This window comes from Leucopleurus acutus, assembly GCF_964270905.1.
Source record: "Leucopleurus acutus genome assembly, chromosome: 2".
NCBI classification, from domain to species: domain Eukaryota; kingdom Metazoa; phylum Chordata; class Mammalia; order Artiodactyla; family Delphinidae; genus Leucopleurus; species Leucopleurus acutus.
In genome coordinates, this window is record NC_139143.1 from 161,386,738 (window position 1) to 161,407,146 (window position 20,409).

At 42.5% G+C, this 20,409-nt stretch overlaps 1 protein-coding gene across 1 annotated transcript in view; it reads left to right on the forward strand.

Moving 5' to 3' along the window:
- The window catches only part of TRIT1 (tRNA isopentenyltransferase 1), a gene marked incomplete at its 5' end in the record, with an annotated part of 43,696 nt that extends 28,363 nt beyond the window's left edge, over nt 1-15,333 (forward strand). The window contains 9 exons of the mRNA XM_082833690.1: nt 2,104-2,202; nt 2,911-3,056; nt 5,752-5,894; nt 7,908-8,019; nt 8,378-8,490; nt 8,744-8,821; nt 11,411-11,520; nt 11,838-11,955; nt 14,512-15,333. Coding sequence (XP_082689816.1) covers nt 2,104-2,202; nt 2,911-3,056; nt 5,752-5,894; nt 7,908-8,019; nt 8,378-8,490; nt 8,744-8,821; nt 11,411-11,520; nt 11,838-11,955; nt 14,512-14,681 — 1,089 coding nt within the window. The 3' untranslated portion in view covers nt 14,682-15,333. The remainder of the gene's footprint in view (nt 1-2,103; nt 2,203-2,910; nt 3,057-5,751; nt 5,895-7,907; nt 8,020-8,377; nt 8,491-8,743; nt 8,822-11,410; nt 11,521-11,837; nt 11,956-14,511) is intronic.
- Nucleotides 15,334-20,409: the final 5,076 nt, after the last annotated feature.

A 20,409-nucleotide genomic window follows, 5' to 3' on the forward strand; every position in this document is an offset into this window, starting at 1 on the left:
GGCACTTGTGTCAGATGAAGTAATGTATATGAAAGCCCTTTGCACATTAAAACATATCACCAGGCTTCCTTGGTGGCGCAGTGGTTGAGAGTCCGCCTGCCGATGCAGGGGATGCGGGTTCGTGCCCCGGTCCGGGAAGATCCCACATGCCGCGGAGCGGCTAGGCCCGTGAGCCGTGGCCGCTGGGCCTGCGCATCCGGAGCCTGTGCTCCGCAACGGGAGAGGCCACAACAGTGAGAGGCCCACGTACCACAAAAAAAAAAAACAAAAAAAAACATATCACCAAATGAACATTGTTGATGTAAGACAGGTCAGTTGTTCAGAAAGGACTGATGGAAAGTGGAGAGCTAATTAAAAGAGTTAAAGGGCAGCAGCAACAGGGGATGACTTAATCAGATCACTTAGAGGATTGGAGATTTGTGAATTTAAGTAAGAACCTAGAATCGGAGTGTCAGAACTGAAAGTACCTTAAGAAGTATTCGATCAACCTTCTCGATTTGACAGGTGAGGGTAGTAGATACTGAGGCCCAGAGAGAAAGGTTTTTGCTTAGGATCACAGTTGTTTCATGGCTTGGGTAAACATGTTAAACCTTTTCCCACCAAATAACTCCTATCCCATCTCCCTCCCTCTTTTCCATCTCTCCCTTCTGGTATCTCACCATTTCCCCTTCCCCTTTTATTTTCCTTGCTTCCTTTCCCTTTGTTAGTCAGATCATATATTTGAAGTTTTATTACAATTACTGTGTAATTGTATGTTTCTTATACTTAATTTATGGGGGGGGGATATAGAATTTGTTTCTCTTTTTAAAAAACGAATAGACACGTTTCTTCCTTATGCTCCTTGATTAGTAACATCTTTCTCCCCACCCTACCCCAACCTCTTATAGAGGGCTTCTGTCAGAAAAGAGGTCATCTATCTCTACGCCCACAGACTGGCTGGCAAGGGGAAGAAGTGTGTAAATGAGTCTTTATCTGGGTTGAAAGTCTCTTTATCAGTTATTCTCAGAAGGAAAGCCCTTCTTAAAGCAGATAATTATCTGTTCAACAGAGATTCTAAAGAGAAAAATTCCAAGTAGCAGTGGTGTAAAAACAGTAGTGACTAAATTGAGTGCTTACTCAGTTGAAAAAAATATTTCAGGCATTGTCTTAGGGATTTTATTTGCACTGTCACGTGTAATGCTCATAAGAACTCATGAGGGACTTCTGTGGTGATGCAGTGGTTAAGAATGCACCTGCCAATGCAGGCGACACGGGTTCAAACCCTGGTCTGGGAAGATCCCACGTGCCTCGGAGCTGTGCGCCACAGCTACTGAGCCTGCGCTCTAGAGCCCGTGAGCCACAACTACTGAAGCCCATGAGCCTACAGCCCGTGCTCCACAACAAGAGAAGCCACTGCAATGAGAAGCCCGTGCACCACAACGAAGAGTAGCCCCCAATCACCACAACTAGAGAAAGCCCACGCGCAGCAATGGAGACCCAACACAGCCAAAAATAAATAAATTAATTAAATTAATTTAAAAAAAAACTCATGAGGATTTTACAGGTGAGAAAACTGAAGCTCAGACAAGTTGAATGACTTGCTGAGTGTTGGAGCTGGTAATTGAAATCTGTTTGTCTTCATAGCCTGTGCTTCCCAGTTCATCTGGTAGAGTCTCAAGTGGCTGAAATGTACACTACTGCTACAAAATGGTGAAGACTGAGTCTAAGAACTACGGCTTAGAGAAACCAGTTTGTAATTTGCCTTAGAAGGCAAAGTCACACAGTGGACATCATCTTGGTGGCTTCCTGAGCAGTTGACACTTAATTCTGTGAGAGTCCTTAGGCTTGTGCTTGTTAAGCTGATTTTGAATACTAAGCAAGCTTTGAGTTTTAGCAGCAAGGCCTAGAAAGTTCTCGAATTGGAAGGAATTACCATCATGCATCTGTCTCTGGTTTATGCAAGTCCCTCCAGAACTGATAGGAAATGATTCTGAGAACTCATGAGAAACAGTGAAGACTAGTATCAAAAATATGACGAATGTGGTTTCTTACTAATACCCTACTTCCAAGTGAGTCAGATTTTCTTCTTGATATTAATATTTTGATGTCTTTCTTAACATTCACATTGAAGATATATTTTCCCGAGATAAAATTCCTATTGTTGTGGGAGGAACCAATTATTACATTGAGGCTCTGCTCTGGAAAGTTCTTGTCAATGCTAAGGTATGTTTAGTTCACTTGTAATTCAATGAGGAAATGGGTTCTTCTTTCTTGCCCGCTAATTTTAATGGGAGGAAAGTTGACTTTTGCGTGTTTCTTATACTCAGCAACTGTACTAACTTTCCTACTTAATATTCTGAAGCAAATGCCCCCTCCATATGTGAAGTGTGCTTCTGCAGGCTGGCCTAAGGACAGGGGCTGTGTGTGGGAAAAATGCTCCTCTGTGGATTAATTAGCATCTCCATGTAAGTTAACAGTACGTTAGTCTGATTCAGCATTTCCTGGCTGAAACAATCTATATGTCAGGGAGATATCTGACACTAACCATTCTTACAGAGATGCTATTGCGTAGGGTGGGACTTTGCAAACTATAATGTGCTGGAAATTCTGGTCCACTCTTTGGTTATACTTGTTGAGAAGACTAGACTCCTGGATGTGTTAATATAGATGTGTTAGCCTGGGTAGCTTGTACTCCCTGAATACTTCCCTAGACACCTAGTCCTCTTTCCTCTTTGTTTACTGTGGCCTCACAGCACTACCATGGTGTATTGGAATTTTCTGTTTATGATCTGTCTCTCACTATATGGCAAGATCTTCTGATTCATCTCTATTCTGTGTTCCTGAACACTTAGTAAAGTGCCTGGCACATACAGTGTTTCAGTGTTTGTTGAATTTTTGAATTAAATTTACTACTAAACCTTCATTTAATAGCCCTGGGAGATGGGCACTGAGAAAGTGATTGACCAGAAAGTTGAGCTTGAAAAGGAGGATGGCCATGCGCTCCACAAACGCCTAAGCCAGGTGGACCCAGAAATGGCTGCCAAGCTGCACCCACATGACAAGCGCAAAGTGGCCAGGTAAGAAAGCCGGGGGCCAGCTGGCGCCAGGCCCCTTCAGTGTTAGAGGGCGGTCAGTTGTTAAGTGTGCCTGGTGAGACAGGTTTGGTAATAGCAGTTAGTGGAGATTGATGTGTTTTACCTCAGCAGGTTAGGAGGTTAGGAGGCCCAGAGTTATTGCCTCAGTCCAACTCCCTCAATAAATAGTTGCACCCTACTTTGTTGTTGTTACATTTAAAATGCATAATACAATACAGTTTTTCCCTAGGGCCTGTGTAATCTTGCTTCATTTTCTATTTGATCTTTGCTTTTATAACAGTTTTCATATACATTTTTTCTGGCATGCAGTCAGCTGACATTGTGATTAGGTTTCATAATTGATTGTGCAATGCTGAGTTCTGCCCCAGCAGCTTGCCCAGTGGGAGACAGGTTTTATAAACTGTCTTATAGATCAGTTCACCTTTACACATGGAGACTTTCTTGAAGGGAAGAGAGAGATGACCTTATTAGTTCATTAACCATGTTTTGTTAGGTTGCTTTGAAATTGCAGCCTCGTGTGTTAGGTATACTTTTCTTCCTTCCTTCCTTCCTTCCTCCCTCCTTCCCTCCCTCCTTCCCTCTCTCCCTCCCTCTGTCCCTCCTTCCCTTCCTTCCGTCCCTCCCTCCCTCCCTTCCTTCCTAAGATTAGATGGTTTATTTTTTCCTCCGTAAATACGCATCTTCATTGGCTCCATATTCTGTTCACTTCTGACTGCATCTTCATTTTATCAGTCATTTAATCTATTTTTTTCTTCTAGTTTTATTGAGATATAATTAACATACAGCACTGTGTAAGTTTAAGGTGTACAGCATAATGATTTTCCTTATGTATATCATTAAATTATTACCACAATAAGTTTAGTGTACTTATTACATAGACACAAAATAAAAGAAAAAGATTTTTTCTTGTTATGAGAACTCTCAGGCCTCACTCTTAACTTTCATGTATAGTATACAGCAGTGTTAGTTATATTTATCATGTTGTACATTACATACCTAGTACTTATTTATCTTGTAACTGGGAGTTTGTACCTTTTGACTGCCTTCATCCAGTTCCCCCTTCCCCCACCCCCAGCCTCTGGTAACCACACATCTGATTTCTTTTTCTATGAGTTTGTTTGTTTTGAAGTATCATTGATCTAGAACACTATGTTGATTCCTAGTGCACAACATAGTGATTTGCTATTTCTGTCCATTACAAAGTGATCACCACTGAGGTGTACTTTTCTGTAGTGCCGGAAGCGATACCTTATCTGGCAGAGTAGAGGACCTACTATATGGATGGTTATACACATTAGATATTTATAGGAACATTTGGTATTGACAGGGGTTATGAAGTATTACACTCAAATGAGCATTCTAGATCGGTGTTTCTTAATCCTTTTCTATTATCCCCCCTGCCCCTGAAGCCTTTTTAGAAATTTTTTTCCTAATTGTGCTTCCCTCCCTCCCCTCAATGAAATTTTAATACTGAAGAGTAAGATTTTGGGAGAGCGCCACACATCATTGTAATATCTAAGGTTTTTTTGCTCCCTTGAGGGCAATGTCACCCTGTTGATAATACATATTCTAGATAAATGAAGTTTATACTTTCCAGTATCCAAACACTTTATTTTTAAACATTTAAATAGAAGTCTTCCAAAAACTTTTTGGAAGACTCAGGGACACTCTGATGAACATTCATTTTTGTATCGTTTTATGGTATGAGTCTAGAGCTTGGTTGTTACTATCTGCTCCTTTTATTAATCACTTCTTATCGTTTCTCCTTATTTTGCGACTTCTAAACTAGTAATGAGTTGAGAATGTGTTTTCGTAAGAACAGTAGGTTCTAAGCAAGAGCTCTAAAAGAAGATTGGAGGACTTCTTTCATCTTTCTTTTAGTTTGAGGCTGTATTCTAGCCTCCAGATAAGTAAGATATCTATTACATTTTTCCCTCCTAGGTCCTCTCTGAGTGACCAGTGATAGGGAAAGACGAGGGGTCTCTACTCTTGTGTTAGGGTTTCAGGAAGTAGAATTGGATCAGGAAGGGAAAGATCACTTTCAAGCTGATAAGTTGCAATCACCCAGAGTGGTAGAGTATAGATTTGAGAGTTAAATTACCTAGTGCTGCATAACGTAATAGATGCTGACAGAGTGGATGGTGGCTTAAGAATAAGTGTGTAGTTCTTTCTTCAGTGATCTTTGTGCTAGTAGAGTACTGAATTAGTCAGAAGCATTTTTCATTAATTTTAGACATATTTAAAAAGAAAGTTGATGAGCTGGATATGCAGCATACTTTTGTACTGTGGGAAAGGCATTCCAGCGAGACTAGACTTGTTGGCTTATAGCAAAGTGTCCCAGACAAGCTTTTACTGCTTACCCGAAAGTGAATATGTCCTGTTCTCTTTGTGTAGTAGAAACCTGTTGTTTCTGAACCTGTTTAACTGATTTCAGAAAATTTTATATATGTTTAGAATAGTTTTATTTCTTTCTTTACCTAAAGTTTTCTTTAGAACCCTTTTCTGAGTAGCTATAGGTTTGCAGTAACCCCAGACCTTCGTGTGTTCAGGGGCTTATGCAGTGAAAGTGACAGTGAGGTATTCTATAATAAATAGCCTCTCCCCTGTTTCACTTGAGAATTAATATTTCCTAATGGTTGTTATGGGTGTGCCCACCCTCCCCTTTCAAATGACTTAGGAGCTTGCAAGTGTTTGAAGAAACAGGAATCTCTCATAGTGAATTTCTTCATCGTCAACATTCCGAGGAAGGTGGTGGTCCCCTTGGAGGCCCTCTGAAGTTCCCTAACCCGTGCATCCTCTGGCTTCATGCTGAACAGACAGGTAAAAGTCCTTTGGTGTCCTAGAGTTAATCTGAGACAGAGCTTATAGTAATACATTATTGTATATAAAATCTTCAGAGTAAATCAACTATACTTCAATAAAAAGTTGTTTTGAAAAAAAATGCTTTAGAACTCTGAGTGGCTCATAATAAGCACTAAACAAGTGTTAGCTATTCATTTTATTATCATGATCATTATTCGTTGACTTAGTAAGACACAGTGCCATTATCTTTCTGGAAAGCAGGTAAAGGTAGCCCTGGCATTAGTATAACATGAGTTGAGTATAAGATTAGTATAGGGCTTCCCTGGTGGCGCAGTGGTTGAGAGTCTGCCTGCTGGTGCAGGGGACACGGGTTCGTGCCCCGGTCCAGGAAGATCCCACGTGCCGCGAAGCGGCTGGGCCCATGAGCCATGGCCGCTGAACCTGCGCGTCCGGAGCCTGTGCTCCACAACGGGAGAGGCCACAACAGTGAGAGGCCCGCGTACCGGAAAAAAAAAAGATTAGTATAAGATGAGGATGAGATAAGATGGGATGGGAAAGAGACTGCCATCCAGAGAAAATCCAAAGGAGAAAGTGAAGGAAGTCTCCTGTGGAAGGAGATCTGACTCTCTGGCTAAAGCCTGGATCACTGATTATTTTGGAATAAGTAGGCCTGAGAAGTGGGAATGATGGTTAGCTAGCTAACTGATAGTATTTCTTTTTGGTTTTTTGCTAATGCCCTGTGATAATAGTAACTTCTTTATGCAACAAATATAACAGCAAGCATTCAATGAACTGCCAAGTGTTCTACATAGTACTTGGATTTCAGAGATGAATGTAGACAGTAGCTGCCCTTAAGGAGCTTCCGGTCTAGTTGGGCAACAAATAACGAGGTAGATACTCTGTTGTGATAAACGCTGGGCTAGAAGGTGCTGTGGGGCCACAGAGAAGGGATGATGAGCATTTTCTGGGGACCAATTTGTAAAGGTAACTTATGAGCTAGGTCTAGAAAAATGAGATCATTAGGGGAACAGGCGGTATAGTTTAGTGATTAAGAACATGTCTCTGAGCCAGACTGTCTGTATTCAAATTCCTGCTCCATCGTCTCTGGCTATGTGAGTTTTAAGGCAAGTTGGTTTACCTTTCTGTGTCCCACTTTTCTCTTCTATAAAATGGGGATGATAATAATAATACATATCTCATAGCTTCCTTGAGGATTAGATGAATTAATAATACATGCAAAGTGCTCAGAATGTGCCTGGCACGTGGTGAGTCCTCAATAAATGCAAACTTTCTAGGAAGGTAGAAAAAAAGGTTATTATCATTGAAGCCAAGAAATAGCAATGGCAGAGATGTAGAAGAGCATAATTGAAATGGTGGAAATTTGTTAAATTAATCTCAGATTATATTATCTCAAACTTAAATTATAAGGTTATAGAAAAAGGTAATGTTTTAATAATGAATATTTTGTAAATAAAAACATGTGTTACAGTGCAGCATCCAACAGTGGTATCTGATTCATAATAAAGCTGTGTTTGACCACATTGGAATGATTATCATCTCTCACTCTGCTCCTTTGTCTGGCTCAGTAGTTCAAGATATACTTAGGATGGCTTTGGTTTAAAGTTTTTCATTCCTATTTAAGGTGTCATCTGAGAGTTCTTAAATATGAAATAGCATAAAGTTAGAGTAACAAATATAGTGGAAAAAAGTAAGAGTAAAACGGGGCTCTCAGCTGCCTCTAAAATAAACAATGGATATACATTCCATACAAGAATAAAATATTTGTTGTTCCTAGTAGCTGTAATTGTGTGCTCTTTACATAAGAAGACATGCCTCATTCTGGCTGTTTTTATTGGAATTGCCGAGTTTTAAGTGTGACTAAATATAATTATGAATTATTGTATAATCTTTGGACTCTGAACCTTTTCTTCCATTTGAACAAATTCCCTTCTTTATGGCAGCCTATGCATTCATCATGTATAGTACACACCTTCGGCAGGCTTGCTGGTTGATGGGTTAATTTGATTCAAGTTCTAGATGAGCGCTTGGATAAGAGGGTGGATAACATGCTGGCCGCTGGGCTCTTGGATGAACTAAGAGATTTTCACAGACGCTATAATGAGAAGAAAATTGTGGAAAACAGGTGAGAATTTGGCTATTACTTTCACCTACTCTCCACCCCTTGCTTACGGTCAAAAGACCGTAAACATATAATACTGGCTTTGGATCTACTTGTTTGCTACCCTTCATCATTGGGAGGAGGTTTGGTGTACTTGTTACAGTTGCAATTTTCTAATCTCAGACATTCCCAGAAGTTAATTTTCAAGGGAAGTAACCTGGGAGCTGGTGGGGGAAGGTGGAGGAAGGATTTCAGAGGGTAGTAACTGCTGAGGATCTCAGTTTCCTCATCTATGAGATGAAATGGCTCAGCTAGATCATCTCCAGTGCCCTGCTAGCTTTCAGATTCAATGGCTCATCTGCTGATGCTCTCCTGTTCCCAGCCAGGACTATCAACATGGTATCTTCCAATCAATTGGCTTCAAGGAATTTCACGAGTACCTGATCACTGAGGGAAAGTGCACACCAGAGACTAGAAACCAGCTCCTAAAGAAAGGTGTGAATTCTCCATCTAACCTAGCCTTGGACATCCTTGGGTGACAGAGTGTCCTGCTGCAATGGCCTGAGAAGGAGCTGAGGCTAAAAGAGACCCAAACGGCCTTCAGCTCAGAATTGAGATTTTCACCTACCAAGTATCCACCAGTGTGCTGACGTGGCTAGTTTTCTCTAACGCTGGGCTGGATGGGCCTTCCTTTCAGCAGAGTGAGAAGTGGTTAGATAGAGGTTCTTATATCTACCTTGTCTTTCAGGTATTGAGGCTCTGAAACAAGTGACTAAGAGATATGCCCGGAAGCAAAACCGATGGATTAAAAACCGTTTTTTGAGCAGTAAGTGTCCTTGTTTTTCCTGATGCCTTGGGTCTGCTTTCGGTGGAACATAGATGTTCTCAGCTCACCCAGAAAGTGAACTTTAGTTTCTGGATCTGTTCTAAGATTTGGGACCTGACCTGGGGGGTTTTGCATAAGTGATTGTCCAGGGGTGTTTTCCTATGATGCCTCAGAAAACAGTTCTTCCCCAGGAAGAATCTGCCTTAAGCCTTGAACACATGAGTGTTGGCTGCAGACAGGGAAGAACAAAATAGCAATACCTTCTTAGCGGAGTTGGTGCTCAGGGTTGTTTTTAGCTTCAGATTTTGTACCTGAAGAACAGTCAGATTTCCGTAGGGAGGCTTTCCTAATTAAAATGGTTTGGGGGCCAGATAAGTAGTATAAAAAGACAAAACTTTCACCAATTCTCCCAGCATCGCTTCTGTGTTCAGATACATAGTGCTTCAGGCAGCTGCAACTCTAACTTCAGTTGAACAGCACTTTTAAGGAAAAGGGAACGAAATTCTCATTCATTGGACCCTGTACTGCATCCTTAGCACTAAATTTGGTGTCATACATATGTTACTGAGCCTTCAAGGTGGGTGGTATTCTTTTCTTTTTGCAGATAAGTAAATAGAGGCTTAGAGAAGTTAAATAACTTGCCAAACTTTCCCTAGCTAATAAGCAGTAGAGTACTGAATGCGGGCCAGACTCTGAAGTCCATGCTCAGCTTTACACCATGCTTCTTATTTCCTTTAGTTATAACTTTAGCTGGACAGCATTAGTATTGGGCCTCGGGTAAGAAATTGTGTGGTTATGAGCTAAAAGGAGATTATTTAAAGGAGATTAAGCATAAGTGAAACCCTAGTTTTATCTTTTGGGCCCTTTTTTAATATGCTTTTGAATCATCCCTGTTTACCTTTTGCCATTGGATTTCTGCTTTCAGTTACAGATACGCACAGCTGAGGTCTCACCCTCCTCTCAGTGCCTCTGAACAGAAACACCTTGGGCCATGTTGTTGACCCTTGGATCTCTCTCTCGGTTCTCACCCTCTGCTAGAGCTCTCCAGTGTAGTTCTCACACCAAGGGGCTTTTTACACTTTCTTCTACTTACCTTGCTTTCTCTGCATGTCCTTTTAGATAGAAGTCTTTGTGTCAGCTGAAACAAAGTTCCCTACTACAAATTTCTAATGCAGCTTCTCTTCTCCGCAGGGCTAACAATTAGTCTGTAACAAAAGATGGGTTTTTGGGATAATGATTTGGAACTTCTTCCTGTGGTAAAGCCACAATAACTCCCCCATCTCTGAGTCATGAGGGCTTGATGGCATCGTATGCCCGGTCCTCATTCATGTGTATGCCGGCGCAGTCCTGGTGCTAGGGTGAAAGGCACAGCTGCCCTGTAAATCAGGAGCCGTGTGTGATTGGCCAAGGGCTGGTCTGCTGGGGTAAGGTTCTGGCAAGAAGCCAGAGGGACTTCCCCACCCCAGCTTGGCCTTGGACCCAAGCCAGAAATAGCAGCTGGGAGCCGAGAACTTGTTGAAAGGTACTTAGACAGGGCACAGAAGCCCAACAAAGGACTTAGAGGGGAAAGGAAAATATAGAGTGGCCTGGAAACAGGTGCAGAGCTTAGCCAAGGCCAGGTGTGCTGTGGATGCTGCCTGCACCCTCCCAGTCTCACCTTTCCGTGTGGTGGCAGGTGCAGCCCAGTCCAGTTTATGAAGAATCTTATTTGTGGTTGGCACTATCAAAAGGCCAGCACCTGCCAGCCGTTGGCATTCTGAGGACTTTGATGTTTTTGTCCATGGGGCAGTGCTCTTTGCCTTTAGGCAACTGGCTTAACCTGGATGTGGAAGGCAAGTTAGTGTATCCACGTACTGGGGAAGCTACCAGCAGAGACTAAACGTAGTTGGCTCAGATGGGTGAAATGCTTATAGCTATACTTTCGGCTACCTCCAGGCTTATCTCCCTTCAGAAGTATTCACCAAAGGGTATTTCTTGAATACTCCTCTAGATCTGTTTCTTAGAAACAGGGCTCAACTAGTTCAATTCCAAGGCTTTTTTCTAATTTTCAGATTCAGCAGCTCACTGGTTGATACTCTGCTGTGACCAGCCCATGATTATCAGTATGGTATTAATGAGTTTCGTGAATGCTAGACTGCTGAAGGGATGTATACAAACCTGAGACTAAAGAAAGCTGTGAACTCTTTTGCCACAGAATGACATCACTGTAAGATGATATGGACCTTAGAACAGGCACTCACTTCAAGCTGCTAATTGCCTCCTGTCACGTGCTACCTTTATATTGTAGCCCATACAGTGGTCACTAGAGCTGTTACTCTATATTGTTTTCCTGACTGATCTGGAAGATCCTACACCTGAGACTCTGGATTATACAGCTAGACTTATTGGCTGCAGACCAGTCAACCTTCTGGGTCTTTCTTGGATTGTGTGTAGCTGTTTGGTTCATGTTTCTGGTTAGATTGAATGGCATGGTCAGAATGTTTATTTCTTTGACCCCATATGTTTCCCTTGAGGATTTTGGAGTCCTAGGAGCAGAATAGATTGGGTCTTGGAGGCTGACCTCTCACAGCTTTTCTTTGTCGTCATTAGGACCTGGTCCCAGTGTTCCCCCAGTATATGGCTTAGAAGTGTCTGACGTCTCGAAGTGGGAAGAGTCTGTTCTTGAACCTGCTCTTGAAATTGTGCGAAGTTTCATCCAGGTGATTATTAATCATGGTACTGTCTATTGTCTGGTTTTCACAAAGCTTTCCTTTGCTGACACCTTTGTTGCTATTCTGGGAACCAAGCATTCTTTTCCTTGGAATAGAACAGAAGGCTGCTTTTAAATCCCCGGAGGCTCCATTTCTACTTTCACTTTCAGAAAGGTTGTTGTTAAAATCTCTTCACAGCCCACCTGCTCTCTGGGATGAGAAAAAGGAATCTTGGGAAAATCTCACTCCTCTTAATATCAGAGTAAAATATCCAAATCTCTTTGAATCAAATGCTTCTCCCCCATCCCTGCCTTTTTTTTTTTCAGGGCCACAAGCCTGCAGCTACTCCAGTAAAGATGCCAAGCAGTGAAACTGAGAACAAGAGAAGTTATCACATGTGTGACCTCTGTGATCGAATCATCATTGGGGACCGTGAATGGGCAGGTAGAGTCTAGGATAGAGAAATCTGTAAGGGTGGGTCACACTGACTTCATGAAAAATTTAAGGTCTTTGGTAGGTTGAATGCTGGAGTCTGCTTGTTTGTAAAAAAAAAAAAAAAAAAAAAAGACCAGATTCCTCTAACAGCCTTTGTTCAAATTTCATGGAGAGGCCTTCTCAAACGGGAGAGTTATCTCTGTATTCTCAATTTCAAAGGAAGATCATATGCCCTCTAGCTTCAGCTAGAGTAGATATTTTACTGAGAGGTCTGCAGTTAACTTGCCAGAGCTCCTTTGACTTTCATGATCCTGCCTGAGTAGTTTCTTGGTCTCATGTTTAGACCTCAGTGGGGGTGAGGTAGGATTGTAAGGGAAGCCAGGCAACTCACCCAAGAGGCCAAAGGAGCAGAAACAGCTGGGAGGGAACAGGAAGTGCAGTTACTCCTCCTGAGTACATTCTTCAAAAGTGGTGTCTCTCCAGTAACTTTTAAGGTAATACGTTGAAATGGTGTTGGTTGCAAAAACTGTGATGAAAAGTGTTAAGGGAAACTGTGTGAAAGCAAGACGGTTAGACACGCCGAAAGACGGTGGTCAAAGGGTACTGTCTTCTTCATAAGGCGCTCCTGACCAACCCAGGAACAGCCCCGCACCGAGGTTCTAGTTCCCCGTTTCAGAGCCTGGATCTGTCTTTGCCATAGAGTCACATTGCACTCCCCTGTCGGATTTCTGCAGTAATCCAGCAAAGCTCAAAAGGGCCTTAGCCTCTAAGCCTTGAATTTACATTGTGTTTAGAAACTCGTTGAAGGCTCACTCCTTTTAGGCACAAGCAGGGCTTGTATTTTACCCAGCGGCTGGAATCCCGTTCAGAGTACTGCTTTGCATGGCATTCTCATAGAAGTGGATTTTTTCCCCCATACCAACCAATAGAATGATTAGTTCTATTAACTGTTAACGCTGGCAAAATGAACTGCATTGTCAGAGACTGGGGATGGCTGTGATTGCCCAAGCAGCAGAAGAAGCCTCAATTATCGTTGGTTCATAATGATGAAAGGGGAAGAGAAAGAGAGTGTCTGATTGTTTTTTCTAAAGGAAACTTAGTGGTTTGATTTGTCGAATGTCCTTCAGGGATTGCCACAGAGAAGCAACATTTGTGAGCCTTTGTGAGCGTAGCTTGTGTAAGCCCTTCTATAGTGCCATCTGTCAAGTCCTTGCTCTCCCATCTCCTGCTGCCATGGAGAGTCAGTCCAGAAGGCCACTTTTTGCCGTAGGCTCTAGCTGGAGACAAAACTGACTTTTTCCCTCAAGTAAACTTTTCCTTGACTTCTAACCTCTTCCTTACCTACTTTTGCTTCCAAATCCCTAAAAATGATGTTTTAAGTAAGTATAAAAGAACTTAATCTCGTTGTCTGTCTTTATAGGTGTTTCCAGATAAGATTTCCTTGAAAAAGAACAGGATGGTAAAAAGGAGCTTGTGTGAGTTAGTCAGAAGCTGAGAACTGTCTTTAGGGTGAGAGGTCAGAAATTGATATCAGCCAATAGTAGCTTTTCAGCTTTACTGCTTCTGTGGATCCTTGAAAGGATCATCAGAAAAGAATACTTGCTGTGATCTCTCTGGTGCATTGTGTGCTGGAGAATGCGAGTATCTGGGTTAGTCATTCAGATGGCTTATCTGACCCAGGCATAGGGATGTCACATCAGGAGGGGCAACCTGAGCAAGCTGGTTAAGAAGAGGGAAGGGCGGCTCTGGGTACCGTAGGCCTGAGCCATCTGTCCTGCAATACAGATAAGAATTTGGATTTGTAACTTATTTATTTATTTATGTATTTATGGCTGCATTGGGTCTTCGTTGCTGCGTGCAGGCTTTTCCCTAGTTGCAGCGAGCAGGGGCTCCTCTTCGTTGCGGTGTGCAGGCTTCTCATTGCTTCTTTTGTTGTGGAGTACGGGCTCTAGGCGCACGGGCTTCAGTAGTTGTGGCATGCAGGCTCAGCAGTTGTGGCGCATGGGCTTAGTTGCTCCGCGGCCTGTGGGATCTTCCCGGACCAGGGCTCGAACCCGTGTCCCCTGCACTGGCAGGCGGATTCTTAACCACTGGGCCACCAGGGAAGCCCTGGATTTGTAACTTTTGAGATGTGTGAGTTGAAATGTATCTGTAACAGGCAGCCCTATATGGGAAAATTGAGTCTGGAGCCCTATTCTGGAAAATTGACTCGCGTTTTGAGCTACAGGTAATCCGAAGAGCTTACCTGCTGTGTGACCTTGGACACAATGTAAGACCTCTGAAATCAGTCTCCTCCTGTATAAAATGAGCTGAATAATACTGTCCCGCAAGATTGTTGTGTGGATTTAGTGATATAAAGCCCCCAGCAGGTATACGTGATATGTGGTAGCTAGTTTGCTAGCTAGCTGGCCATATGACTTATTCTTCTCTTAAAAATGCTAAGCAGCTGTACCAGTACATGTGTTGATCCCGTTATTGTTAAAGAAAAGGATTGTATAGTTAATTTTGTATGCTTCCAGGATTAGTTGTAGAAAATCCTAATTTTTTTTGTTTGTTTTACCTTAGCACACGTGAAATCCAAGTCCCACTTGCACCAACTGAAGAAAAGAAGAAGGTTGGACTCAGATGCCATCACTACCATAGAAAGTCAGAGTATTTCCCCAGACCATGATAAAGAGCTTAAAGAAAAGGGATCCCTAGGGCAGAATGATGAAGAGCTGAAATCCAGCGTTTAAGGGACTTGTCCAGTGGCCTTTGCAAAGGTGGCAGGGGTCCAGTTCTTTCATTCAGTGGTGTGGTTTTATTTATTTATTTATTTTTTTCTTTTCTTTTTTTTTTTTTAGTGGTGTGGTTTTAACCTCTCATGTTCTCTGTCATGGAAACAGCAGGCCTTGTTAGCTCCTGTGTGGCTGATATGTCTGGTCTGGTAATGAGTTTGGGAAGGGCTTTTTTTTTCTTTTAACCTTAAAGTTTCTATTTTTGAAAGAGGCACAGATTGCACTTTTTTACATTTGATCTTTTTGGTGATGAATACTGGGATTTACTGTATCCCTTAAAAAAAAGTTTTATGTCCTTGACTCTGGCTGGAAATATCTAATTTCCAGACACTTGTATAGATGATTGAGTTATTGTGAGCCACAATTCAAGAGTTCTGGATTTGGGTGAATGGCAGTAAAGGATCAGCCCCAGTGAGATAATTAAGTGAACCAAACCAGTTTTTGGAATTCCATCGAGACGGAGAGAATCAGACTGAAGTGGTTGTGACATGGAACTTGAAAACTGAAGACTGACATTTGTTGAGCTCCTCCTGTGTGATAATCACTGCTATCTTTCTATTGAGTTAGGAGACTATATTTTTATTGAAAGTTAAATAAAGAAAAAGTTTGCAAGAACCTCTCTAGTCCTTAAAAAGATGTTTATGTTCATGTCTAACTTATATACAGTATGCTTTGTTTTCAACATGAGAGCTTTTTCTCAAAGTCAGTGTTCTTAATATGCTATCTATTTGTTTATTTAGCACATGGTTATTGAGCACTTACTATATTCCTGGAAAACATCTGGAGAGGATCTTTTTTTTTATTGGAGATTTGTTATCTCCGGTTGAAGCTCTCTTATTGGAGTGACCTGAGCTACCAACAACGTAAGTATACATATATATGAATATAACATAAGATTAAACATTTTTAAGTTTGCAGTTCAGCAGCGTTTATGTTGTGCAACCAAAACTTTTTCATCACCCCAAACAGAAACTCTGCACCCATTAAGTAGTAACTCCTCAGTCAAGCAGTATTTTATTTGTTCTGAATCTACTATATGAGAGGCCCTAGAGTAGGCTAGAGGGATACAGAGATACAATGAAATGTGGTTCTTGCTTTCAGGGAGCTTGTAAATATCTTATATATACACAGACAACAAATTTAGGTAAGAGACTATCAAAGACCGTAAGAGCTGTATAGAATTTCACTTTGGAGGGAAGAGGGGAGGGATCATGGAAGAAGGCGCATTTCTGCGGGACCTGAAAAAGCAGTTCTTTGTGAATGTATGTGAGCTAGCTATGCAAAAGTTTTATTTTTTCACTAGATCTTTTTACATAGTTCAATTTTCAAAAATCAAAATAATATAAAAAGACAAAGACATTCATTGAGAAATCTCGCTCCTACCTCCATCCCCTTCTCCTCCCATAGATAACCACTTATTAGTTTTTTTACATACCTCTCAAGTGTTTTTTTAAGTATCAATAAATATGAACAAATACAAATATATATTCTTATTTCTTCCCCTTACCCAAAAGATAACAAAGAGCACATACTGTCTTTATCCGTTACCTTACCTGTTGACAGTACCTGGGTGTGCATGGGTTTCCCCTGCCTCCTCTGGTAGGTCTCCTGTTTCTGTTCTTTACCACCCTCCCGAGGGTCCCCCAGTTGAGCACAGGCCATAAGCATACTGAACTTCATTCAGATGCCAGGATTAGGCCAAAACCAGCCTCTGAGGAAATCTTAAGCTATGGCCAGCCCTTTCATTCAGCCAGCAGATATTTTAGAACTTACTATGTGCCAGGTGCTGTGCTGGACTCTGGGAATTCAATGATCAAAAAAGTCCACATTGATCAAATAATTACAGCTGTAGTAAGGGCTATAAAGAAAGGACACTCGCGGTGAGTGCAGGTAAGTCACAGTCCTGCCCCTGCTTGGTGTGTGGGAGTGTGTGTGGGGGTGGGGAGGTGTGTGTCGAGGTGCATGGTGTGACACAGCAGGATGCTGGGGCAGGAGTCTGAAGCCAAGACTGCGCGTGGTACCCCGTGATCTGGAAAGCTGGGCTTCTCAACTTGACTTCAGTGGCTTCTCCTCCCCCAGTCTGTGGGATATCCTGGCCCCCTTGAGTTTTATTGAGACTTACCCACGTTAACGGATTTGAATCTCAAGAATAAATGTATTCTTTGGTCAGAGAAGAAATTGTCATTGAATCCACGTCATCTTATTCTTTAGATTAAATGTGTCATTTTCCCAATCAGTTTATTAACTACTTCAGGAGCTAATGGGGTGGGAAGCGGCATCTTCCCACTGGAAGTGGAGGTGAATACTTATTGTGAGCCAAGGGGGACCAAGCAGTTTATATACATTAGCTTCTCATACAGCCCTGGGAAAGAGATGCTGTTTCTATACATGTTTACCAATGGGGAAACGGGCTCAGCAGAGGCACCCAGCTAGTAAGTGGCAAAGCCGGAATTGAGGCGAGGCCACAGAATTAAGAGTTCAAGCTGTTGAGCCCTGTGTTAAGGCGGCTGGTTTTAAGGAGGAACATTAGTCTCTGAAATGCTCTTCACACAAGTTGCTAAATATGTTTTAAAGCTTAAAAAAAAGTTTCAGTGGAGAAGCAGGAAAAACTAGTTTTAATAATCCTTCCTTAAAAACCTTTAATCCGTCTATCTGAAATACCTGGAGCAGTAACTTCTCGTTGAACTGACTGACTGCTATCTCTTTGGCAGTTGGAAATCAGGGATTTCTTGAAAAAGAAGAATCAAAGTGCCCAATATTTAACTACGTTTAAGGCACTGTGGTTGTGCCTGCTACCCCTGTTCTTAGACTCAGCAGGATGGAATTCCTTTACCAGCAGCAGAGGGCCTGAGGAAGGCAGGACCCTCACTAGGACTCTCCTTGGTGCCCTGGCCTGAGGCACTGCCTTGAGGTAGATGTCCCCTGCTGCCCTCTGCTGCCCTCTGAATGACTTTGCTGTTGTGCGTAGGGAAGGGAGTAGCTCTGTCTAATGACTTTCCTATATGTAGAGATGAAAGGCTCCTTAGCACCTTCTTGTATGGATGGGGAAACTGAGGCCCAAGACATGGATGTTCCACAGCCACAGAGCAAGTTGTGACAGAGCCAGAACAAGCCTGAGGTCTCCTCTCTCACTCAACTGCCCAATCTCATACCAAATCTCATTTGAGAGCAGGAAGGGGCCAGCTTTGGGCGTTTTGTTCAGCCTGGAGTGAGGATGAGGAATGCCGTTTTGTACCATCTTGCCTCAGATAATCCCTAGACCAGCAGAGCCTTTCAGCGCAGGTACCCAGTCTCCAGTCCATGGCGGTGCTATCTAACTGGCTTTGGCGGTTAATTCCAGCACTCAGCAAGCTATTAGGTCCATCTACCTCTGTCAGTATAAACCTTTTCCCCTCAGTTTTATTGAGAGATAATTGACAGATAAAGCAGAAATCTTGACTAGACTTTAGACACTTCTTGTAGTTCAGACAATGCTGCTTTCAGTAGGTAGGAAACACTTTGACTCCAGAAAGAGGTGGATTCTTAGTCTTCAAAATACTTTGCTTGTTTTTTAGGGCTCAGCAAAAGACCGTTTCATCTATAGTCTAGGTCCACGGTTGGAGCCTTTGTAATTCTCAGCAATTATTTATGTTCTTAGCCTCAATCCCACGTTCTACAAAGAAGATTTTTCTGCTTAAAACACTCAGCACAACATTAAAACAACAATAAAAACACACAGAAAAAAAACACTAGAAGGTAAGCTTTTATGAATGCAGTAACCTGTCTCTATATCCCCAGCATCTAGAAAGTCAAATATTTGTTGAATTAGTTGCGTGAAAGCCTCACAGTTAAGTGGACTTCTGCATAAATAATCTGCTTTAATTGTTAAATAGCCTTTAACTAAGATGAAGAAATCTTGGGATAGTAGCCACAGGAAGGAATTTCATTATTTGATTATCACCTACTTGGGTGGTTAGGGCTGTTTTCTGAAAAGATGGCTAACGGGTCATTGGTAAAGCTATTTTGAATACATACAAAGGACGCTGCCTGGTTGTATTAGTTAGGGTAAAAGGCTAAGCTGCTGTAACAAAGAGACTCAACAATACAGTGGCTTAAAGAACAAAGAAGTTTGTTTCCTCCTCACATAACAACTCTGAGGGGAGTTAACATTTCCGAAGTGAGCGGTCCAGGTCAGTGGGCCAGCTCCACTCTAAGCGGTCATTCAGGGACACAGATTCCCTGTATCATGTTGCCTCTCCACCCTCTGGGGGGCATTGTCAACACCTGCCTGGTTAAAGTTGGCTCATCTCTGGTTCCAGCCAGTGGGAAGGAGGCAAAGCGTGGAGCAGGCACGCCAGATGCCTTAAGGCCTGGACCCTGCAGTGGCACACATACTTTTGCTCACTTAATTTGGCAAGAACTTAGTTACGTGGCCACACCTAACCTGCAAAGGCCGCTGAGAAATGTAGTCAAGCCAAGAAAGAATGGGAGAACAGATTTTGGTGGGCAACTTGGAGTCTCCACTAAATTAGTCTCATGGAAAGAACACTGGTTTAACTAATTAGCTCTGCTAGCTCGCTAGGGGCAAATCTCTCTATTTCCCCATCTGTGAAATTAGTGAGTTGTATGAGCTGACCTGAAATATTTCAAAAAGTAAAGCTTGACAAAATCTTGGCTGCTGAGATTTTAAGATGAGAATTAAAAATCGTTACAGTGAACATGAGACTGAGTGAGCCTTGGGGCCAATGGCTGATGCTCTAAAGATGGTGGAAAGGAAAGATGGAAGGTATTTTGGTGGTATTGCAGAATACCTGAACTAAGGGCTGTAACCATCTACCTCCAGACTTCTTTTGATGTGGGGGGAAAAAAAAGAAACTGCTATTTGTACCTGCAGCTGAAGGCTTTCCTGTCTAATATGCTGTCTGTGCGGCCCTGGGAAGGTTGTTCAAGCAGCCTGAATTTCCTCATATATAAAATGGAGTTATTACCTCCATTCCAGGGGACATTGTAAGGATTAAATGAGGTCCTTCTGAAAGCAGCATAGTGTTTGGCACTGCAGTGGCTAGTAAGTGGTAGGTATAAATTGGATTTATTTGCTTCATTGGGGAAGAAATTATTAATGCTACTAAAGTGTTGGTTTATAGTATGGTGTCAGTTCCCAGAAGTTATCAGGGCAAGCTCTGACTCAAAACTGACTGGTTTGGTGGTCCACGGGGCTACTGGCTAAAAATGGGGCTACTGGCTAAAAATGGGGCTACTGGCTAAAAATTGGGCCTCAGGCTTTATCTGTCATCCAACCAGGCTTCAGCTGTTAGTCGTTACTGTTGTTTTTTTTTGTTTGTTTTTTTGGCGGTACGCGGGCCTCTCACTGTTGTGGCCTCTCCCGTTGCGGAGCACAGGCTCCGGACGCGCAGGCTCAGCGGCCATGGCTCACGGGCCCAGCCGCTCCGCGGCATGTGGGATCTTCCCGGACCGGCGCACGAACCCGTGTCCCCTGCATCGGCAGGCGGACTCTCAACCACTGCGCCACCAGGGAAGCCCTGTTGTTGTTTTTTAATGCATATGATTTCTTCATGAGTTAGCTCATTTGCTCAAACAGTCTCATTCACCTGAAATGCCCTTTCCCCTACTCTTCACTTAGTGAACTCCTGCATATCCTTCAAGGCCCAGATCTGATGTCCTCTCCTTAGACAATGCTTCCTTGGCT